The following is a 23,614-nucleotide window of genomic DNA, read 5'->3' as shown; positions in this document are numbered from 1 at the left end:
TTTTAAATGTAGCAACACTGGGGTGGTGATGCATATCTGTTGGATATAGAGTAGTATTTGTTGTTCTATACACTATGAATACTCAAATTCAGGGTGTCTTGCATTTCTACTTTTTAACTAGGCACTGGCCTGCAATATGTGATTAACTGGAGTAGAGTTTCATGAATTCTGGATGACAGGGATTTCCTGCACTAAAATGTTGATCTGGCTTGTCAAGAGGAACTAAATGAAGGTTTATAGCCTGATGCCACTGAGGGATGGCAAAACATGGAAGCAGGTTGCTGAATCTATAGTGACATGGCAGTTGAGTTCTGTTTTGTGAAGAACAAATTTGAGTACTTGTGAGGCGTTTTCAGTCTGCAACGAACAGATCCTTTCAAAGCAGCAAGTCACTTTAATAGGGTGGGTTGTCAGAACTGGAATGCCAACTTGTAAACCTCCATGACTCGGAGCTTATTTCCCAGCTGAAGTATTTTCCATCTCAAGCATTGCTGTTCTGGTAATTTATTTGTAGTAGCTTTTGAATGTTCTGTGTTCAAAGAAAAAAGTAAAACTTAATTCATTTACATTTAATAGAAGCTGGCTTCTTGGTTTATTACAGTGGTTTCTCCAAACAAAGCATCTGTAGGAAAATGTATTACCAAGGGGCAAAGCCAGGGAAGTTATGCCATAACAGATGTAATGAAAGATAACACAACTGGCTTCTCTATTTTATGGAGAAGATTGCAAAGGTCGTATGATGGGTTGTCTTCTATCAGTTGAAATCCTGGATTGTCTGTCTCATGAGACACTAATTGTTTTACTAAGTAATATGGATCTGGAAGCTGACAAAGAGTGTAACTGGGATTTGTTTTGATTACCAACGTTACGATGCTCCAGTGTGTCTTGGATTTGGCTGTTCCCAAGGTGGTTGGAGAGAATGTAACTGTGCATGTTTACTAGAGATATGCATGAAAACAACTGACTGAAACAACTCCTTTCTTCTTTTTCTGCTCAGCAAAAAGAGATGGTTTGGATCCAGCTTCCATTCCAGGGCAGATCAGCGCAGGAGTAGGAACTGCTGATTACACTCTTCATGGCTTAACTCTTGAGAGTCCCAGTTCTTACTGCCTTTTATCTGTCTTATTGTGTCTATGTCCTAAAGAATGTTAGCTGGAAACCTTTTAAAATGTCAAAGATGAAACTAAAAAAAAATGGAGAAACAATGAGCTCCAAATAGTGTGTTCATTCTTGTTCCACCCACGTTACTGGACAAGAGCTTCCTGTGATCTCTTTTTCAGCTTTTCCATAGATGATGATGATCTTGTTCACTTTGAAGATACTATGCCACCAGCTATGCAGAATTCCCAAACTGGAATACATTGTGTTAATTATGCTTGGGCTCAAAGTGAAAATGAATCTGAATTCTGGCAGCATTTGCACTTGGGAAGTAAAGGGGCTCAGATTTCTTGGTAGGGAAACTATAGTCTCTTGGATTAAAAGGTAGTCCTGTTGCCTTGCAAACCTGAATCAGCTGCTCTCCTCCAGTGTCTCCCTGGGAACTTCTGTGTACTGAAAATCTCTGGAAAACAGGCCATTTTCTTCAATTGCAGAAATAAAGATTTAGAAATAGAACTTCAGCCACCTCATTGCTGCAGGTCGCAACCAGAAATTAAAGGGTGAAGGAAGAGTAGATGTAATGTGAGATGAAACTTTTTCAAGGGATAATTAGTTATGGAAACCAAGGAGAATCACCTATGCCTGCTCAGAGTATTGTTATTCCAGAGGAAAGATCATTTGACCAGAAGTGTCCAGTGTGAGAGAAAGGACAGGTGAGGCAGGTGCATGACCACCTCAATCTTTTCTTGCTCAGAAGGGTGGAAAGAAGGTGGGCTCAGTGGAAGAGTAGGGCTTAAATTTGCTATGTCTGTTATGTTTATCTTCTTTTCCTTACCCTCTTCATGGCTTTTCCCCTTTCACTGGTGTTTGTGTCCCTTACAGGGCTTGATACTACTGCAAGGCAATCAGGTGAACGAGCTGCCACCTAATCCTGATGAACCAGGGAAACATCTCTTTGAAATTGCCCCAGGTAGGCCAGCATTTCCTTGTACTTTCAACCTAACATCATCTCATTCCCATTGGTTATCATTAATGATAATTGAACTGTACTGATCACTTCACTTCTAAGCGCTCTGATACACTAGTTGGATTATCTAGAGAGATTGGGAAATGGGACTTGACAGACTACTCGGTGTTCTTTGTTCTGCATATAACTGCTGCCATGGTACCTCATGAAAATAGCAGTTGAGATGCATCATACTCCTTGATTTTCCTGTTTGGAGGGGGCTCCTTGCCTGGAGTGCTGTGTGTAGTATCTGGATGGGGCGGGGGGCGGGAGGGGAAGCTTCAAAATGTTTCACTTTTTGGATAAAAGGTTTAAGAGAATAGGTGACCTGCCATGGAAGAGACGTTGAAATTTTATTAGGTAGAAAATGTAATGATCTGTCGGCATAGTCTTAATGTAGAACTTTTGAAATCATTTTAGCTCCCATGTAAATGCTTCCTGTGGACTGGCTTGGTATCTCCAGTGTATATTTAGAGTTAAGTTCCCTGTTGCAGCATAGGAGCAATTGTATTCACTTTATTCAGTTCTGATTGTAGTTGGGAGAGGACCATCCCTGTGCATAGATTTGAATGTAGTATGTTTTGGAGGTAGGGTAGTTTCAGGTGGCAGGATTTACAGAGAAGAAAGCTGTTGCACCACTAGCAGTGTTAGACCAGAGGAGTGAGAAAGATGAACTGTGGGTTAGTCCTTCCACAGCTATCTCCCAATACCTGAAGACTGAGTTCCTGGAAACAAGGAGGGAGACAAACATGACTATGGTAAAAATTATGTGAGTGCACTGACTCGGTCATGCTTTATTTCACGGCCAGTTTCTCCTGCATGGACTCCTGTCCATGCTTCTTAGTATTGTCTCTTTCCCCATAGTGTTGGTGCTGTTGATAGGGTAGATAAAAGTAATTACATTAGGCTGCCTCTTTTTTTTTTTTTTTTTTTTTTTTATGGAATGGACAGCACAGGGAACACTTGTCCCTGTAGTTGAATGTTACTGTTGTGGAGGCAGGTGTGCTTTTACCTGTGTCTTTCAGGTTTTTTTCTTACCCCCTAATCAGGCTGGCTTAAAATGCCTGTGTTGCACACCCCTCTTGACACAGTATCAGGCAGCGCAAGAAGAGAAGGCAATGCTGCAATGTTTTCAATTACACCAGCAGGCAGGGTTTTGCAATAACTCAGTCACAGCGTTCTGTCTGGCACACAGGAAGCTACTTGGGGAGAAGAGATTTATTTTTGTTTTCTCTTCCTTGTCACTGCACGCTATCTGTTAATGCCTCGTTTTTCTTGCACTGCACCATGTCCTCATAGGCAGGGCCCCACAAACAGCAGCGTGTTGGGCTCACAGTGTTGCTTGCATGGAAGATCTCCTAGGAATTGACATTCACTGTCTGAATGTGACACATCTTCTGCACCATTTTCCAAAGATTGTGCACTGTACTGTTGTAGAAGGACTGTGAACCTGGGATGTGAAAGCACTTGGGTTGTTGTGATTGGGAATGATCCCATGTGTTCTGGCAGTGATCTGAAATATTTAAGTGAGCCACAGACTGGCTTGGTTGAGTTTCCTGCAGATTTGAGTTTGCCCTCTGGTTCCAGGTGAGAAAATAGTCATTCTGCACTTCTTGCCCAACCTGTCAGGTTGTATTACTGTAGGCTGCAAAAGAAGTGTCCTGAACTGCAGGTGGCTGTTGCTTCAGTGGAGTTGGTAAAGCAATGCCATGTGGCTACTTGAAAGAGGCTATCCAGAAGGGTGGAAAAAAGTGATACTGTTCACAGCATAGTTGCGAATCCCAGGACTTCTGTGTTCAGCTTGTGGTTTTGATATTGCCCTTCTCTGTGTTCCCTGGAAAAATGATTCAGTCTTAGTGCACCACTGTCCTGCCTGCAAAATTGAGATGTTTTCCCTACCTTGTGGAGCTAAATCCATTCATGTTTGTAGCAAGCTTAGTAGCTACATGGGTAGCAAGTATTTAAAAATGCTATAAATAGCCAGTCAATACAGAATGTGGCTCAGCATAGACATCACTGGAGAATGTGGCCTCAAGAGTTCCCCGTTCTGTTCACAGTACATTTGTTCTCTGCTGGTTTTGGCATAAATACCTTTTCTTTTTTGCATGTGTTCTGAAATGACTGTGTTCTGCGTGGTTGCCAGCCTGCAGAACACCCACATAGTGAACAGCTCTTAAACAGATGCCAGATTATCTTGCAGGACCCCAATCATTATTTTCCATCGCTTCCCATCTTCCCCTGTGTTGGATGTATGGCCATGATCATATCTCTGCCTAATTGTGCCTCAGTTCTCCCACTGTAAACTAGGACTATATAGTTTCTATAGGGATGATGAGATTTTTTTTTTAGTTGTCTTAACTAAGTCGGGGATCTTGTGAATACAAGTACATTCCATAACTGTAAATATATATATATGTGGGATTTTACTGTGCTTGTAAGCAGCAGAGCTTTAACTAACAAAACTAAGAACAGAGTGCAGCATTCCTAAGATGTTTCCATTGTGTCCTGATACCAACTTATCTGACAAAGAGGAGAGGCTGAGATCTCCCAGCAAGGAAATGTCCAAAGCTTTCTGAAGTCTGTGGTACCAGTTACCTCCAAAAACCTATTTTGTGATCAACAGCTAAGGCTTTCAGCATCCTCATTGCTGGAACTGTTGCTGAGATCTTCCCACCTTTCCTCTGCTGCAGCCTGTGTACAGCTTGGCTGTGGGAGCTGCTTCGCCAGAGTGCAGGGACTAGAGTAACAGCACGTTCTGCGCTGTAAAAGAGCATGTATTGATTTTCTGCTGAGTAACAAGAACTAATGATGGGTATTGTGTATTATTCATGTTTCATCAGGTTCATTTCTGAGCTGTATAGTGTGGCTGGGAGAGGGGTTAACTAGGGACATGAGAGGCTGCAGAACAGTTCTACAGTCAAACCAGTGTTAGATCTGGTGGCAGGACTTCCTGAAATACCTCCTTTGGCAGAGATGTTCTCTATCCTCTTTTCTGGGGAAACTATGTAAATTTCTGTACCCTCTTAACTCATTCATGCTTTCCTCCCTCACAGCTAGTGAAGTTCAAAGTGGAATGGCAGGGTAAGCTGTGGGCTCAAGTTGCTCTCATGTTCCAGTGCACATTAGCAGGTGGGGGGGACGGTTTTATAAAATTATCAGGTTAGTATGAGGTCAGGTGCAAAGCTTTAACCATTTGGGGTAATCATCACATGGTAGCTGGTATTTCTGGGTGGAAATAACCACTGTATGTTGCTTGGGAGAGGAGTCCAAATCTGGTAACGGAAACAGCAGCTGACTGATTACAACTCCCTGAAAGGAGGTTGTAGTGAGGTGGGTGTTGGTCTCTTCTCCCAAGTAACAAGCGATGGGACGAGAGGAAATGGCCTCAAGTTGCGCCAGGGGAGGTTTAGATTGGATGTAAGGAAAAATGTCTTTACTGAAAGAGTGGTTAAACATTAGAAGAGGCTGCCCAGGGAAGTGGTTGAGTCCCCATCCCTGGAGGTATTTAAAAGATGCGTAGATGAGGCGCTTAGGGACATGGTTTAGTGGGTGGTGGTGTTGGGTCAATGGTTGGACTCGATGATCTTAGAGGTCTTTTCCAACCTCAATGATTCTGTGATTCTATGATTACTGGGGCAACAAAACAACCATGAGTTAGCCCGGGGTTACAGTGCATTTCAGAGTAGTGTAATGCAGTGTGTAAGGCATTCTCAGAGATCAATCCCTGTGCTGCTTAAGGAATATTAATGGCCTAAATGCTCCTGAGGTCTCACCTTTTAGGAAGCTGATGCTTTTAATGCCCTGTGGCAAATAGTCTGCCTAGTTTTATTCTTTGGTCTTTGCAGCACTATGAGATGAGACGCTCAAGTTTCTCTGCAGAGTCAGAGATAATTTGCTGATATAGTAAGGTTTTCAGAGTTGAGGAAGGGAGTGGTAAAAAGGTTCAGAAGTTAAGAGGTGAAAAGCATTGTCTTTTGATAGGTATGGCAAGTGTTATTACCAACTGATTGGAGAATAGCTTTTCTTTGTAGAAAACGTGGTGACTTCTAAGAAGATTCTTCTATCCTGCTTCAGAATGGATTCAATTGATCTTTTCATGGAGAGTAAGAGGGGAAAGATAAACATGAACAAGAAATTTTCCATTGATTACCTGGTACCTCTTTGGCTGACATCCTCTCCTGTGATGCAGGAGACCCAAGTTCCACTCGGTTTAGACCAGGAACCTGAATCTCACGTTCATAGTGGGCAAGTACCCTCAGTGACTACTGGTGTGTGTGTGTGTGTGTTGTTGTTTTTTTTTTTTTTTCCTGGGAAAGATGTTTTTGCTTCATTTTTTACTATGAAATCATTCTAGAGTAATGCTCTTGTCCATAGAAAACGTGCCCTTTTCTATTTCAGCAAACTGGTATGTTATGGTTGAAAGCAGCCTTGCTTGAAAAATTCCTGACCAAAACTCATGGTACACATCTTGGTGTCTCCTTATCACTGATGACAGCTAGTTCCTGTTTCTTGCCACAGTGCTTTCTGCCAAGGTCAACAGTGACAGCTCTTAGTTGAGTCTTTCTGTGAAAATAAGAGTGCAGTTTTGTGATAATTTGATTTCACTGGAAACTGCTGCTGAATGGGTTGATCTTGCTTTCCCCCTTTCCTCTTGGCTTTTTCCCCAATATCTAATCACGTCTCACTTCAGCTCTTATGACTGAAAAAACGGTTTTCAAACCAGTTGGACCTCAGGTTGATCCAACTAAGCTTGATGAAAACTGCACCTTCAGGTTGCTTTTTGTGCTCCAGCTGAGTAATACCACCAGCCCTCTCTTTCGTGAGGCAGTTCAGTCCTCTTCAGAACTGTTGTCTCAGGCTTTTTGCAGACTCAGCCAGAGCAAAGATGACTGTCTATGCTTGATTCACATGTAGAAGGTTATTTTCAAAACTTTAATTGAAAAGCATGCCACAGAGCTCCAACCTCTAATTATAAAGACTGAGCTCAATGTAGACAGCTTGCCCTTACGAAAGGGACCTGCATTCCATAGTGACTCCTTTAAAGCTGGACTAGTGGTTGCATTCTGCCAGAAGTTGGGCTGGGGCAGAGTAAAATGCCTCATCCAGGAACTTTTGTGCAGGGTTTATGTAGAAGCTATTTCACTGCCTTGTTTGTGCTATATAACAAGTAGGAAATCAAGAAAGGCAGAATGAGAAGGTGGGAGTCCTAACTCTTACAGGGACAGTAATTGTTGACTACTTGTACTGTAGGGAGTCCGTCAGTGTCTTACAGAGCAGTTGGAGTGGCAGCTTGTTTGTCTTGTCCCAGTAGGGTGAATGATGCCTACAAAGCAGTCTGCTCTGTGGTATGCTTCTGTGTCCCAGGTGGTCAACACCAATTAAGTTATTTTTGTGGCCTTTTTATCTCGGTTCCTGTTGAGATGGTGTGTAATTAAAATACCTGGAGGGGAAATTAGAAATTCAGACATTAAAAATTATTCCATGTTCTTTCTTATTCAATGCAAATTGCAATTCTAACTAACAGCAGGAAGCTGAGTTTGCCATTGGTAATTAAATTTTCTCCTGAAGTCTACAGCTGATAACCGACTGTGCATATCTGAATATGTGATTATATTGATATTGGAACGTTTTATTTAGGTTTCTGAGATTTGGCACTCAGCATATTGACTAGGGAAATGGCAGCAAAATAAAATAGTTTTGAGTCCTACTAGAAGGAATGAGACAATGTAGTTTTCAGCCGTGTGCTGTGGAAACACTTAGCAAGTGAGAGCTGTGGACATCACAGAGTGTCCATGGCATTGCATTGACCTGCAGGAGAAGATTGACGGTCTTGGTTTTGCAGTGGAGGGCACTGCCTGATCTGTGTTTAACACTTCTAGATGTCTGGAGTGCAGCTGAGGGCATGCAAATATTTCTATGTCACCAAAAGTGATAACTGTCTTTTTAGAGCATGAGAGAGACTTTCTATTTATTAAGGAGGGAGAAACCTAAAATGTCTTCTCTGAACTGTCTTTCCAAAGGAGTGCCCAGAATGATAAAATTGCATGCCGCCTTTGCAGTCAGAGAGTCTGGAAACTGTTGTTTGTTATTACCTTATAGCTTGGGTTGAAGACCTTCAAGGTAATAAAGTCTTAGCACTAAGATAGTGACAGGTACATCTGCTTGGCTTTTGTCAGCTGTAGAGTCTCTTTTTACGTGCAAGATAAGTGCAGCCTGAGTCTCCTCGGAAGCGTGTATCCTGCGCTTCCATGCATAAAAATCGTTAATACATTCTTCTCTATGTTCTGCTTGCTCCGTCTGCTTCTGAGCACTAGGTGGTGCTGGTTCTTTCCACCTTGTGCTTGGACACTTGCTGTCAGTTATGGCATATGTCCTGAATCACTTGAATGTGAGTTCATCCTGTAAGAGGAAATTAGCCACTCTTTATTGTTCATTGGTGTCTCCTCAAAAGCAAATCAGCAAGCAAGAGTTCCCTAACAATGTGATTGCTCAGCCTGTGTAGACAGAATATAGTATTGCATGCATTTCTGCACATTTGCCCTGCCATGAGCATCTTAGTCTGTCTGAATCCACAAGATACACAGAAGTGAATGCTTTCAGCTGCTGTCACAGATGCCAAAATCAACAGTCTTTGAAAACATTCAAGTTCAAATTGTTTGCCCATTTAATCTTAAGATGAAAACAAGATTTATTTGTTATGGAAGAGCAATGCATGTTCTATATAGCCATGTACAGTAATGACTGTGTGGGGAAGCCACTTGAACCTAGGCCTCCACTATTTCAGGTTAACATACTGACCCAGGGGTTACTGGCTATTTTGTGGCACCTGTCTGACTGTTTTCCCCCTCCCCCAATCTGAGCCTGATAAACTTATTTTCCAATATATATATATATATCTTCAGACTTCTCCAGTTTTAATGAATTGGCATTTGCCTCTTCCATCTGGGTGTGAGGGTGAAGGAGTTTGATCAAACCTCCCACTGCATTGCTCCTTAGGGATCTGCTGGAAAGACCAAAAGATAGTAATTGTCGTCTTCAGGGTAACTCCTTTCCTAACTCTACTGAAATTCCTTTATTTGACTGCAAAAATAGTTTTTGTGGCCTATCCAGACCTTGAAAACTTCATTTAGCATCAATAGAAGTATCAATCAGCTGCCAGTATTTCTAGGCTGGTTTATATAAATGGATTTGAGTTGAACAACTGTTATTTGAGTAAGTTAATGAAGGCCCTGGTTTCTCTCATGCAGCTATTAGACGCTAACAACTCAAATCTTCTGCAAGCAAGGCATCTCTGCTTACTGATCTCTTGATCCGTACTTTCCCTGAATTACTTGACTGTACCATGTCACTGAATACTTCTGAAAAGAGAACGTGGAAAAAGGGACTGAACTTTGTCTTCTGAATTCATGTAACCTTACTGATTTCAACAGTGTTGTGTTCAGTCTAGTGGTGTATCCCTATAACTTGACCAATACACTATTACCTTCCTAAGGTGATGACTCACTGCTGGTGAAGGTCATCAGACTGCATCCAGGCTTTTGTACAGAAAGGTTATTAGGCTCCTCTTTCCCCGAGGGCTATGAGGCTCTCTGATAGTTAAGAATGTTTTGGCTCACCTTATGTTATCAACTTAAAACATCTTGAAGGGCATTAGGAGGCACCTGCAGCCTGTAAATTGCTTTTTGCTTTGTTTTTTTTTTTTTTTTTTCCCCTAGCATATGCAATGCCCAAGGCTTATGTTTGCATTTGGCAAGCAAAGATCCTGCTTCGTGAAATAAACAAGATCCTGCCTTTGTTTCATTAGGAGTGTTTGATCTACTCCAAGTTATACTGTCTACATCCCTCAGTGCTCTGGGGCCCTGGGCAGTTTAAAGTAGGCCTGGAAATGGGCTGTGACAGCATACGTGTTCTGCTGTCCTGGAATTTGCATCTCCAGGAGAAGCTCTGCATCTGATCCCTGATCAGTAGCACCTAGTTATCTTTTAATGCACGCGCTGGCTTTCAACAAGAATGCTGTTTTTTACAACTTCAATTGCAACAGCATGAGGCCTGCTGGTAAAGGAGCATGAGGCTTAAAGTTTCATGAATAGCTTTTTCTGCTAGTGCAGATCATTAAGACGCAATCTCTGACTGTTCTTGAGCAGTTTTCCTTAACCCATTGTATTCCTTAAAGTCAAATACGTCTGCATAGGATTTTGTGTAGGCTGCCCTTTGGGTATAGAAACATAGCTCTGTAAGATGATGGCATGTTGTTGCTGGAATGTACAAGGCATCATTTGATCCCATCAGGTTGGCTTTTTAGTGCAAATTAGGTAAGATTTTGAACTCTTCCTGCTGAGACATTCCAGAGTAAGCTCTGCTATTGAGTATTCTGCCTTAAGGATAATATATTAAGCCCTAAGGCATGTGTGGTTAATAGAGATTTTTTTTTTTTTAGCATTTCTGTACAAGAACAGCTTTGTTCCATAAAGATATGCTTATCAAACTGTCAGCGTGATCAGATATATAGTACCTTCCCTATATTTCTTGCTAATTTGTCAAAAATCAAGTTTTCAGTGCTGTCTTGCAGCTTGTGGGCTCTGGTGCTGCTGTTGAAGGTTAAGCTTTGTTCAGTCCCAGAAGCAGCTGTGTTCCCATTTGCAACAGGGATGGGTGAATTCTCCACAAGATTTATGCAATGTTTGGATCCCTGAGGCTAAAAAAATACTCTAGTTTAGTAGGTTAGCATGATGAAATTATATAAAATAAGACACATGATATACGGCAATGTAGTTTATAGCACACAGGAAATTCTAGAGGTAGTAAAAATAAGTTTTAGAGGTCAACATCAGCATGAAGAAAGAAAACATCAAGCTAAAAGGAAGTTTACTGCTTAGGCGCCTGCTCCACATACGATTTACCAGCTCAATAGTCTTACTGAGGTGAGTTGATCTCTAAGTCTTGTGGGATTGGGCCCTTTATTTGAAGTTCATCTGATTTGCCTTGTGCGGTTCAGTGGGTGAATTCTTGTCCCTAGAGGATCTGGCACAGTCACATGGAATTACAAATATAATGCACTTCAGATTAATATGCGGGGTTGTATTGGTTGTGTAAGCTGGAGATGCAGTCAGGTTTGCTCACTCTTTTAGTGTTCTCAGAGACTGCTTTCCTCTTTATTTTCTGTACTTGAGCATTTTAAGGGTCAGCATGTCTGCTGAGTGCATTTTCTTTAGCTCTGATACTAGGAGAAGTAAATTGCTGAATTTTGCATGGATGGATGATGATTCTTTGTTTGTTGAGGTGGTTAACTTTTTTTAATACTCTGTGGATCCTGAACCTGTCAGTGGATGCATGTATCTGCTTGCAGAGTTCATGCCTTATAATAGCAAGAATAAAGAAAACATCTCGTTGTTTCTAAATGTAAAATTTTGTGGACAGGGAGCAATAACTGAATCTTTTGTGTACCTGCTATGGTCCTGCTCTTGTTATTACGGAACTGCTATAACATCTACAGCATTTAATGACTTGTGGGTTTACTCTGACTTCCTACCTGATTTGAGGTACTGTGGATTTGATTTCTGTGCTGTGTGCAGCAGGTGCAGGCTATGCAGAATATAGAAACACACACACACGCTCTGAAACTGCATCAGTCATATTGCATTCACTGAAAAGAGGGCAAGAAGCAGGATTGGTCTCTAAACCAATGCAGGATGGCACATAAATGAAAGAAACCAAAATATTTGCTCCCCAGACTGCTCCAGAAGGGAATTCTGACACAATTTTAAAAAAACTTATCTAAAGGGGAGAGAGGGAACCATCATCCAAAAACACACTATGTACTTACTGACAGTCCTGTAAGGCAGCACCTCTGAAGCTATTGAGGTACCTGTTAGTGCTGGTAGCTTAACTGCTCAGTATAGTATGCCGACTTTAAAATACCAGCTGGAAGTCATTCTGGGGAGCAAAGGTAAGAAAAATAAAACGCATTTCCTTTGCACACAGCCCACACAAAAGTGTGGGGGGGAAGGGACAGCAAAGTTGATAATGTGCTGCTCCAGCATCCAAAAGGAATTATAATTGGGAAACTGCTATCTGGGGTGTTTATGAAACTGTGTCTTTAAATGATGCACTAACGCCAGTTTGAAGTGGCAGCTGGCCCGCTCTCAAACAGCTCTGAGGGTTCACAGGCAAAACCCACTCTGTGTTTGTCTGAAATGCTTTAGGGATAACTAGTGTGCTATCAGTGAGAACCAGCTTGCACTGGGCTTTCTGAACTTTATAGCGGGGGAGGAGGAAATATGACAAAGATGTATTGCCCAGGGCATAACACTTAAGATTTATACTTTGTTAAATAAGTCATCATGTTATAAAGTAACAGGAACTTAATGCTACATTGTAAAAGCTTTCTTTAGCCTTTGTATGCTACTTTAAGTATTTCCAAAGTACTGATTACGTGTGATGAGTGGGGGAGGAAGGCTGGGGTGTTTAAGTGACTTACATACTTCTTTTTAATGATTTCCAGATTCTTACCCTACGTGCATGCCTGTACTTAGCCTTACCCCATGGTAGGGTCTTGTCAACTTGGTTGCTCACAAAATACAGCCTGACTGTGAACTTCTTCATAAGATTCTCTTGCGTTATGCAGGAGCTTAGGCTAGGTCATCACACGGGTCCCTCTTGGGCTCGATGTTTATGAAAAAACTTTAAAAGATGCAAGTTACTGCAGGGAAACAAATTGGTCTGACACCTGACTTGTTGAAATTGCAGGCTCTGAAGAACTAGTGCAACATGAAAAATGGTAAAACATGGAAACAAGCAGACCAGTTTAGTTTCCCTGGTACAGCCAAGATAAACACTGAGTTTAATCACATAAAAAATGAAACACGTGCAATTTTATTGCTTCAGAGTGTCCCTGTAAAGTAGAGTGGCAAACTAAGGAATTAATTTTATGTGTTTTAAAATTAATAAATTATAAGAATATCAGTCTTTTTCCATCAGTTCCTGTTGTTAAAAGAAATTTATTAAGCAAGGGATGGATGTGAAATCTTTGGCACGTCCAGAATGTGTGGGATTTTTTTGTGATACAAGCTCTTCTAACAGACAGGATCCCGTAGATGCTTGGATATTGGATTTACATGCATTTTAGGACACTGGGAGCAATTCCTCCTTCCTGATAGCTTTATGCTCTGTAGAGAAGTTAATTCCTCTGAATTCGAGTAACTTGAACAGAGCCTGTTGATCTGGTTAAACTTTTTTGCCTTAAAGGGGAGGTATCATGACAGTTTTGATTGAGACCTGGTTATTAACCAGCATGGCTGTGTTTCACTCTTCTGTTGCTTTTTTTTCTGGGAATAGTTTTAACCCCTTGTGCTAGTTACCTAGGCATAGCTTTCCTATAGGGCATGCATGAGTATGCCTAGATGTATCCTCTGTTATGCAGAGGACATCATACCATTTTAAATTTTACGTTGCACTGCATTAATAGACCTGAGCTATGCCAGTAAAGAACTCAAGTTCTGTGTTTATGTTAATGACACTAGGAATGACATTGGGTTTATTATTTTAGCAGTCTGTTTCTAAACGGGTGTAAAATACCAGATCTTGAAAAGTAATCCTTATGACTACAAGGACCCGAAAAAGATGTATTTAGCACCAATGTTTTCCATCTTATTTCCAAGAAGACTTTAAGAGGAGCTCGACATAGTGAGCATTAGCCACGCTTCAGTAAGTGTTCTCAATCTGCGTTGAATTTGGTGGCATTACAACAACTTTATTCTCATAAGTTTAATATAAACTTCACAGCATCTCTTCAGTACCCATCACAGAGGCTCTGCTGAAGGTATTGTTGTATAAAAGCAGTGAGGCAGCTGGGATCAGGACTATGTTCTGTTTAGTGTAGCATGTTTTGATAAGGTTAATCTTCCTAATTTTCTTCAAGCACTCTAATTGAAATGGGTATGATTTCTTCCATTAGGGAGACAAAGTTCAGGTCACTTCTAATTATAGAACTCTTCCTTTTAACAGACTCTAAATGTTTACTTTCTCCAAGTTCGTGTCTTCTATCTCTGTTCTGGCAGGTGCACAGCCCAGTGCATACACGTTCTTTCAAAGTCTGGCTTTGAATCTCAGCCAGAGGAGATAGATGTATTTGTAACTGCAGGATTAGGCAGTCTATTCTACATCCATAAACCATTGGTCATCTCATTGAATTCCACTTTAAGAAGATGTTGATATCCATGCCTCTGTGTGGTACCAAAGATGCTATATATCATGCTGAACTCATGAAGCATTGTTGTTAATTCTGGGGTTTGCTTTTAATCACCAGCTGTCTGACACTCATGAAAACTTGGGGGAGGGGGCAGGAGGAATTTGAGATAACAAAGAAAATAGCTATGAAATCAAAAGTATACAGTGTTAAAAGTGAGTGTCTGTGAGGCCATGAGGAAAGGCTGTTATAAACAACCGTATATTCTTTGCATTGAAGGATAATTGTATAAACTGTGGTGCTTCCCTGGATTTGGAGCTGTGGATTTTACTATGAGGATTTATCAGCAGACTGGCAGCTGCTAACTTGAGAGATCAAGAGCCTTGTCTACATTAGGAATGCTGTGCTGGTATAATTATGTTAGAAGAAAGGCTGTACTGGCATACTAGTGTAACACGGAGAAAGATTACTTTTCTTAACACAAATATAAGTGTCTACAAAGATTAGCAGCCTTCTAGCCACACAGGTGTGAGAATCCTCCTACTCCACAGAGGCCATAAAGACTCTGCTTTGAGACCATGTGGGTTTGTATGTGAATCAGAGAGTCAAAATGATGCCTTCTGGGAGGGTTCAGCAGATGATCTTTTCCAGACTAAATTTCCTGTGGTCTGTTTTGAGTGGACAGACCAGAGTTCAGCAACTTATTTCTGTCCCTGTGTCCTTATAGGTCTTCAACATGACTCATCAGTGTCGTGTTGCTGACACTGCAGAACATGAAAGGACACATCCTACCTTTAGTTAGCTCTGTGACCCAAACGCATCACAGCAGAGAATAGAGAAAGTTAGTATGAATTGAAATATTGTGCCTATGATCACACTTGGTAAGAGGAATATTCCCTCCTGAGCTCCTGTTCTGAAGCTGGTGGGGGGTCTGTGGAAGGTGTCATAAATAAGGCTGTGGATCTGTATGGTGACCGTCTTACTGAAGGAAATACATAAGGATTGGGGAGGAGCAGTGAGAAGGAATTCAGTTTCCTCCCCTAGAAGTGCTTTGAGGTCACAGCTATTTCCTCTTGGAAAGAACAGTTCTGCCTTCAGTTGTAATGCTAACAACATCACAGGGTTCTGCTTTGGTCTCAGTAACTTTGATGAAAGTATGATTAAGCTACACGTAAGGAGTTGTTTCTTAACCACCTCTGCCAAGGCATCCTAGGCTGTACGAGTCCAGATATTTTCTATCTATCTCAGACCTTCTTGCCATTACATTAAGATTCTGTAATCAGTGAAGAGTTGTGTCTCTCTGTGAGCCAAAGCTGATCCTTTCTCTTCTAGAAGCAACAGTTCTTTGAAGTTAGTAAGTGTAGAAACTTGCATGTGTTAATAGTAGGCTGTTGGCTCTCTGAGTGCACTGACATCTGTTAGGAAAGGGTTCTTGTTTTTACAGCAGTTTAAAGTGCTGTTGAGGAGTAAGATGCTTTCAGATATTTGCAGTAAAATTGTGCTGCTTAAAATCTATGTGCTTAGCTGATCTTCACCTTTGGGCTATGAGTCGGCGTGAACTGTGCAAAAGCAGCTATGGATGTGTGGCCACCGATGAGAAATGGTGTGTGCTGCCAGGTGAGAGCTGCTGATGTCAGCCAGTGTGCTCACCTGCTGCTGAAAGAAATGAAAGCACAGCAGTAAGAGCTGTCCTAGCATTCCCCTTTAATCAGGGCACACATTGCCTTTCTACTGACAAAAATGGAACAGTAAGGACATCAGCTTTGCCAGGACCAGGTGTAAAAGATTCATTATAAAGGGACTTTGCCCATGGGTAAGGCTGACTATTCAGGGATTTTTTTCATGCTTCCTCAGTACTTCAATGCTAGAACCCGAAGAGCCTGCTAATGCCCTCGAAGCAAAGACCTGGGGATTTACTCACTAGCACGGTGTGGCTAAAGGTATATTGGAATTTATAACCAAGCTTTCTTCAGTTGTCAATGTTTACACATAAAATTCTTCTGTTTTGAATTTGCTTAGGAAGCTGTGAGCTTTTAACGTACAATGGATCGTCCATCAGAATTCGTGGGATTCCTTTTTCATTTCAACAAGTGCTTTAGGTTGTAGAGTCATTATTTGAATGGAAGGAATAAAGAAGGTGTACACCTGGGAATCTCTTTTAAAATATGGTCAGTGCTATGGAAAAAATGTCAAAATGCCAGTGCAAATTATTGTCAGATGGTATGACTTCAGACACTGAAATTCTTTTGGAATTAGTGATTGGAGGGAAAAGAGGAGGGAATAGACCTAATCAAATCAGAGTAACTTTTCCTAAATTCAGTATATTGTGACTCTTTCTGGACTAGAAACTGTTTAATAGGACAAGGTTTTATGTTCCGAATTATTGTTCCTGACCAGTTAGGTGACGTTTGATCTTGTGTTTGAAAATGCTTCTCTTTTTTTAAGCCTATAAGCCCTTTCTTAGCAGAACTGTGCCCTATTATAAGCCTAGCCTAACATGGCTAACAGGACTGCATTGTTATATCACTTGGGAAAAGGCAATGTGTGAATACAAAATGTGTACTTCCATGCAGTACCTACCTCTCATACAGTCTAGTGACATAGCTACATCCAACTCATGTTCTTCTGCGCCAATGTCTTCCATGAGGAATAGATGAACTATAAATTGTTTCTTTAAACTGCGAAGGTCTGATTCTTCTTTCAGCAGGTTATTTTTCAGAGTCTACCAGCCTGGAGAACTGGAGTTTGCAAAAACATTTCCTTCACAGTTTATATTAAAGGCATTAGAAGCGTGTATTCGGAGGGTTGGGCTTTTGGGGGCAGGGGATGATGGAGGCAGGGGCTTGGAAGGGGAGGATGGTTTAGACTTCTCTGATCTTGTGGGAAAGAAGCCTTGGGGGAGGTAGTATGTCACTTTAGTAATAAATAGTAGCCCAGAAAACTCGCGCTCTCTCGTTTTAGGCTCTTATAAGAGATGAGGTAGGTCTTTAAGGGAGTTACAGTGTTTAGAGATATATGAACTAAGACTGGCTGTAATGTACTCTTCTACCTGTGTTATTACATTGCCAAAATATTCTCTTTTCTCCCTGAGATCCAATGGCTATTAGGAATTCTGTGGAGAGTCATAGGGTGTTCCCACTGTGGCCTGGCAAGTCACTTCCACTTGAGCTTCACCATATATTTTGGTAATCAAGTGAGGGGATAAACTGGGTTGAATCTGACTTCTCATAAAAAGCAAACTTCCTATTTTAGAAAGACCCTAACTTTTGAAGAGGAAGTGTATAGTTTACTAGCTCCTTGACTTGTAGATCTTTGAACGATATGGGGAAGCTCATAGTATAAATAACGTTGTAGATCAGACAAAACAAGCTTTTTTCTGGCCAAACTTGAAAATTTAACACATTCTCCTGGATTTTGAACATGGGTATTAGTATAAATTGTCAGCTTTTCGCAAGTGCATCTATTTTGTACTGGCTGGCTCAGATCCATTCTGTATGAAGCACAGTTCACCTGTTTTCATATTAGTGATTCAAGCTGTTGCCAACATTTGTGTTCTTCAGACCAGTTTGTGCCTTTTTGGGGGGGGTGAAGAAAAAAACCAAAACTTTGTAATCCTTGCCTTGTGTCTAAAAGTTTGAAAAGCAACATTTGGCCAGCTCTAGAGATGCAACTCTAACACATTTGGGAACCACAAAAACTGTTTGTCTTCTAGTAAGGCAATGAAAAATAAATACCTTCAGCCATCAGTGAGCTGTCACATCTGGAATGAATCGTTGAAATGGAATAGCATATTCCTCTACTCTCTTGAATTCCCCCCCCCCCCCCCCCCCCCCGAATGTAAGTGGTTGGCTTACCTAAAACTGAAATCTTTACTTCTGGTTTCCAGATCTTCAACCTGGTCCTTAAATAGGAAAGTTCATTACTTGCACAACAGTATTTTGCAGCCAGCTTTCCTTTTCAGTGGCAGCCAATACACTATCATATTTCTTAAGAAATGGGAGGGAGTGTAAACTTCAAATCAAGAATTTCAGATGGTGAAGCCGAGAGCTATGGCTGGACAAAAAACGTGCAAAGTATATTGGTTATTCAGAAAAACATAGGGCACTTGGTCGGCACCAGTTTCACAGGGACCTGTTAAGTACGTGGCGTTTTTGAAAGATCAGCCTAATTGCTTAGTACTTGAAATCAAGGTTTAGACATTGAACTGTGGGCTCCTGATTTTGTAAACCTTAGTCTAAAGTTGGTATGTGCCATTTAAGGAGAAGACATGCATGGTTAACCGTAGATCTAAAAGGTCAAATTGTTAAGAATTACAGAAATCCTACTTTGAACAGTTCCTGCTTTACAGAATGAGTTACGTATATTAACAGAAATGAGTCTCAAAAGAATTTTACTGCAGATTTAGTGGGTTTTGTTGCTGCAAACGTACAAGCATATCCACCTTTCTTATTGTAAGAATAGGCTAATACCTACTTGAGATTTTCAGTGTGTGTAAATATAAATACATTTTATATAATATTAAAAAAAAATTATAAAACCTCAATTTGCTTGACCCAGACAGGTTTGGCTATATCTGTGATGTCTTGTGTTGAGCCTTCAAACCCTTCAGGAGCAGAGTTTGTATCTGTATCAGACAATCAACCTGTTAGGGTCTAGGATGAGAGAATCTTGAATTTCCCATGGGATGACAGATCTGGTTTCTGCATCTCCCAAACTTTGCCCAGATATCTCAAAATAGCTTCCCCCACCCCACCCCCCTTCACCACCCCTGCCCCCTTCCTCCCCCTTCCCCAAAGGTGCCTGGTTTGTATGGATGTACTGATAGCTGCTTCTGTCTGGCAGTATTTGGACTGGCAGTCTGTTTGACAACAGACACGTCTTGGCTTAAGTTTTGAGAAATGAATGTGTGCCCTCTAAAGCTAAAATGACAAATGATCTGCAAAGTACATTGGAGGTATGTGCAGCATGTATGTCCTAGCTTATGTTGGATTTTTCAGGTCATAAAAGAGGTTTTATGAAAGTGACAGTGGTTATAGTATTTTAGTTTACTAGAGATTAGGTCTCTGTACTTAATCCCATACATCTAATTGGTGAATTATTCCTATATTCCCACCCCCACTTCTTTGGAATTATCAATTATTAACTCTTTAGCTACAGAGAGATGATTTTTTTTTTTTCCCCAGGGCTTTGTGTTTCCTAGGTGTATTCCTAAGTCTTTCACTCTCAAAACTCTGACACAAACATATATCAAAGTCACCAATACAGTGAAGATTTTTCTTAAATGAATCATCCATTTTTTTTAATGAACCACTGTTGAAGAACTGCTTTGTTTTGGATGAAATTTATATTTTTCTGTGAAACTGAAGGCATTGGATAGTTCATGCATATGCAAACTTTGGATGGCTTTCTGAAAGCTGTAAATACTGGCTTGTGTTATTGCTGAACTTCACTGTAATTATTGCCATCCAGAGCAAAAAAGTGAGAGAAGGGCTACGTGCTCTTTAACTCTATTTTATGTAGTGATGCATTATGTCCATGTGGTAAGGACATGGGAGGCTCTGCCTCCTTCATGCAACGAATGCATCTCAAGAGTATTCCCTTAAATACAGGGTGATGGTTATTGCAGTAAATGAATCTCAGCTGTTTTCATTTGGGACCATTTAATTCCCTCATGTAATGTAACAATCAAAAAGGAAGACAAACTTTTTGTCAGTTTTCCAAATAGTTTGTGAAAATAAAGGGAGTTTAGAATTGTAATGTTTCAGTAGCAGAAACACAAAAATTCATGACATGCTTTACTGAAGCTGTCAGTTTGATTGTTTAAAAGAAGCTTGTGTGTTTAACCCCACAGCAGCCTCTATCTGTCAGCGTGAGGTGATGTACATAACAGTCCTAAAACTTCTTAAATGCTCAAATTTCAGCAATGTTTAGGTAGTCTGAGGGGTTGCTTTGAGGTGTAGCATCTAGTAACAATCCCCACGGAGCTGACTTGGCTGCCAGGCTGGAACAGCTGGAGAGTGGGGTGCTCTCTCCACACGTTTTATCTACCACTGATCTGACAGTGTCATTAGTAAATACTTTGTGTGAGTTTTCCAGAACTTGGAAATCTTGGCCCTGCCAGGGGGCTCTCTAGAGTTTGCTTTGTATGAAATGCAGAAGTGTTGCCAGGAGAGTGTCTAGCCACTCAAGCAGGTGGTTTATGTGCCTCTTCTCTGAGATCAGATCACCCTCTAGCTAAGAAGCGAGAGAAGTATCTGCTGTTTTACAAGGGTAAGGTAGCACTTTGCACGAGAGATGGATTTCTAAGCAGCTATCAGCTATTGGCATTGTTTGACAAGTTTAGAGGCTCAACAAAACAATTGAGATGAGTTCTCATGCCTCTCCAGGAGGAACAAGTTGGTACCAGCGAAGCCAGAATACTGGATTCCTTCAGCTCTCCTGCAAGAATATCTTGAGTTTCCTCTAGCATGTTTGGTGGTGATGGGAAAGCTTTCTGCCCTGTCCATCTTCCATCCTGTGTGGGATTTGGTTTTGGTTTGTTTTTTGTGCTAACTAATGAATGCTCATAATCTGGAATGGCTTAAATGTACAGTAACAGCTGAATACTCTGCAGGAGGACCTCTTTGTAGCACGCTATTGTAGGCTTATTTTTTTAGATGATGGGAGACCCAGTAGACATCTATCCTTTATTTTATTCAGTTTCCATCCTGGAAGTCCAGTCTGAAGAATTGGTTTGATCTCAAGAGGCTGGGATACATATGGGAGCAGGAACTGCAGATTCTTATCAGGTCTCAGGTTCAGGCTGTTTCTGGTATTTGAACTATATTTAAAGGTATAACTCCTTGTTACCACCCCTATTCCCCAAATTTCTCTTTGTGTATCTCTCTCTCCTCCCACGTGCACACTAATTTGTTTTGTGCATTGCACATTGCTGTCAAAGAGCATTCTGTTCTGCAGTGCCCAACCTGGAAAAGACTTTTATCATTCAGTCTCTTGCTTGTGACATCTAACTCCTAACACTTGATCCAAGCTTTGCAAAGGCACCCTGTTTGCCTGTGAGTTGCTGTGTGAAACAAAGCTATGCGGCTATGCTGCAATGCTTAGGGCATTGCTGCTTCTGGGCAGTGGGTCTTCAATAAGCAGGGTCCCCGCTGGTTTAAGCGAAGTGCTGCGTGGTCTAGAAAACAAACACTGAATGATCAGAGAACCAGCAAACATCTGTTCTAGGGATGTTGTTCTTTCCTTATCCCAAAACAAAACTCTTATCTTGTCTTTGTGGCTGGTGATTTAGTTAGGTTAATGCAATTAAAAGTAAGTGTTTAAACAAGCCTTCTGAATGAATATTGCTAGAGCAGTGCTGACCTTTGCAAGAATGCAAGGTCTCTGTAACTCTCAGTACTTACAATCTCTGCAGAGATTCCCAGAGATACATGGTTAAGTGTTTACTCTTGTGAGGGGAGAGCATATGATATGACCCTGTCCTGCGCTGACACAATTTTGCAAGAGGTGAAATGGCCTTTCTAGTATCTTTTTATGCACACTGTAGGTTTACATTTGGTGTCTGCTGTCCTCCGGCCATCTGAGAGTGAGCATCTGCCACTCGCATAAGGCAGCCTCTGGCGGCTCTCACCCCTTCAAAGGGGCGAGTGTAATTAATAAGCCGGTGAAGTTTAACGGGCAAAGAGAGCCGTGAAGCGCTGAGGTCTGCCCCGAGGCCGGCTAGAAACACGGGCGACAAAGGCGGGGAGCCTCAGTGCACCAACCTGCCGTTGCCCCCTGCGTAGCCTGTTGGGAGCCCGGGCCCGGCAGCCCCCCGCCGCCCGCCCCGCTGCCCGGGGTGCTGGAGGCGGCCCCGCCTGGCAGGGAGCGGGCTTGCCGGGGCTGCGAGGGACGCTGTCACCTGCCATGGGGCTATGTTGCTGCAAAGGCTGCGGTGAGGAGCCCGGAGGTAACGAACTGCCCCCTCAAAGGTGACAGGGAAACTGAGGCGGCGGCCCCTCTCCTTCCCCCCTTGCCCCCCGTCCTTGCGGCGCGGCTCTGTCCCGGCGGGGCCCGGGGCGAGCGGCTCCGGCGGGGCGGCTGCGGCGGCTGGAGGTGCCTCCTCGCAGCCCCGGGTGAGCGCGGCTCGGGAGCCGCCGGCCGGCCGCTTGTGCAGCCCGTGCCTCGGCGGCGGCGGTCGGAACTGCCTCCTGCTTGAACAGGACAAAGTGGAATGGGAAACGAGGCCATTTTTCCCCGCGTTCAGTACTCAGTGTCTAGTCCTTCGGAAGGTGCCATCGCTTCTTTTGTGGTTCATTTAAAAACCAAAACAAAAACGACCCCTAAAAACTACCTCTGGGTGTGATCTTACGCTTAAAACACAATTCATTGTTCCTTCTTTTTCTCCACTAACAAGCGAAGTTTCGTGGGAGGGGGAGTGGTTGTTTTCTTTTTCAGAAAGGTTGTTAATGTTGCAATAGGATTAGCTGACAGAGTCTTTCCTTGGCTGTTCTATGTCCTGAGGGACTGGAATACTTTCTGAAGGGTCGAGCTCCCAGGAGTCTAGAAGAGGCTGGTACAGGAGGCAAAGAGGCAGTGTCTCTGACCCGTGTAAGGCTACTGTAATTCTCCTGTCTCCATATGGATTGTCAGTTTACTCCCAAGGCAGCTCCTGCACGGGAGTTAGTTACCTGTTGGGACCAGCCCCCGACATCCTGTTTGCTTTGGTGAAAGCTTGTAGTTTGGATTCAGGAGGTCTAAGAACAGGTAATGTGTGAGCAGCGTTAGCAGTGTTTGTGTGGAACAGCACTGAGGGAACAGTGGGGCAGCTGAGTCTCACTGTACCTGCTATCACGGAGTAGCAGGTAGGAAGGGACCTCCGGGGAACACCAATCCCAAAGAGAAGTGTCGCTTTTCGTGGTAGAAAGTGATTTCCTTTCAGTGTTCAAAAACACTAATGTGCTTGGAGTTTGTAAAATGAACTCTTAAAACATTTAACTTTTTGATTACTGAAAGAGAATTATTTTCAGCTATCAAAAATCCTCTGAAGTTGGAGTCCTGAGAAAACAGAAAAAAAATTAAGTTATTGCTTGTGCAAAACTTTGGAAAAAGCAAGTACACCCTTATAATCACTACACTGAAAGTATGATTCTAAAAATTGTAGCAAGTTAGCACAGACGTTCTGGTTTTGAGACAAAGGCAAAACAAACACGTTGGTGGAAATCTGGTGAGTATGAGGCTGCTGTCTGCATCGCAGTTGTATCAGGGTAAAGTTTATCAATATACGTAAGCTTCATGAAGTTTAAAGAATACAGTATAAAAATAAAGCTAAATGAAAAGCACACTGA

General features: G+C 42.0%; 1 protein-coding gene across 1 annotated transcript in view; it reads left to right on the top strand.

Moving 5' to 3' along the window:
* Positions 1–23,614, top strand: part of ARHGAP22 (Rho GTPase activating protein 22) — a 145,260-nt gene that overhangs the window by 16,305 nt on the left and 105,341 nt on the right. Inside the window, exon 3 of the mRNA XM_076338682.1 lies at positions 1,981–2,068. Coding sequence (XP_076194797.1) covers positions 1,981–2,068 — 88 coding nt within the window. The remainder of the gene's footprint in view (positions 1–1,980; positions 2,069–23,614) is intronic.

This window comes from Aptenodytes patagonicus, chromosome 5, assembly GCF_965638725.1.
Source record: "Aptenodytes patagonicus chromosome 5, bAptPat1.pri.cur, whole genome shotgun sequence".
Classification (NCBI taxonomy): Eukaryota; Metazoa; Chordata; class Aves; order Sphenisciformes; family Spheniscidae; genus Aptenodytes; species Aptenodytes patagonicus.
The sequence above is the reverse complement of the archived record's forward strand: the minus strand, read 5'-3'. Positions and strand labels throughout refer to the sequence as shown.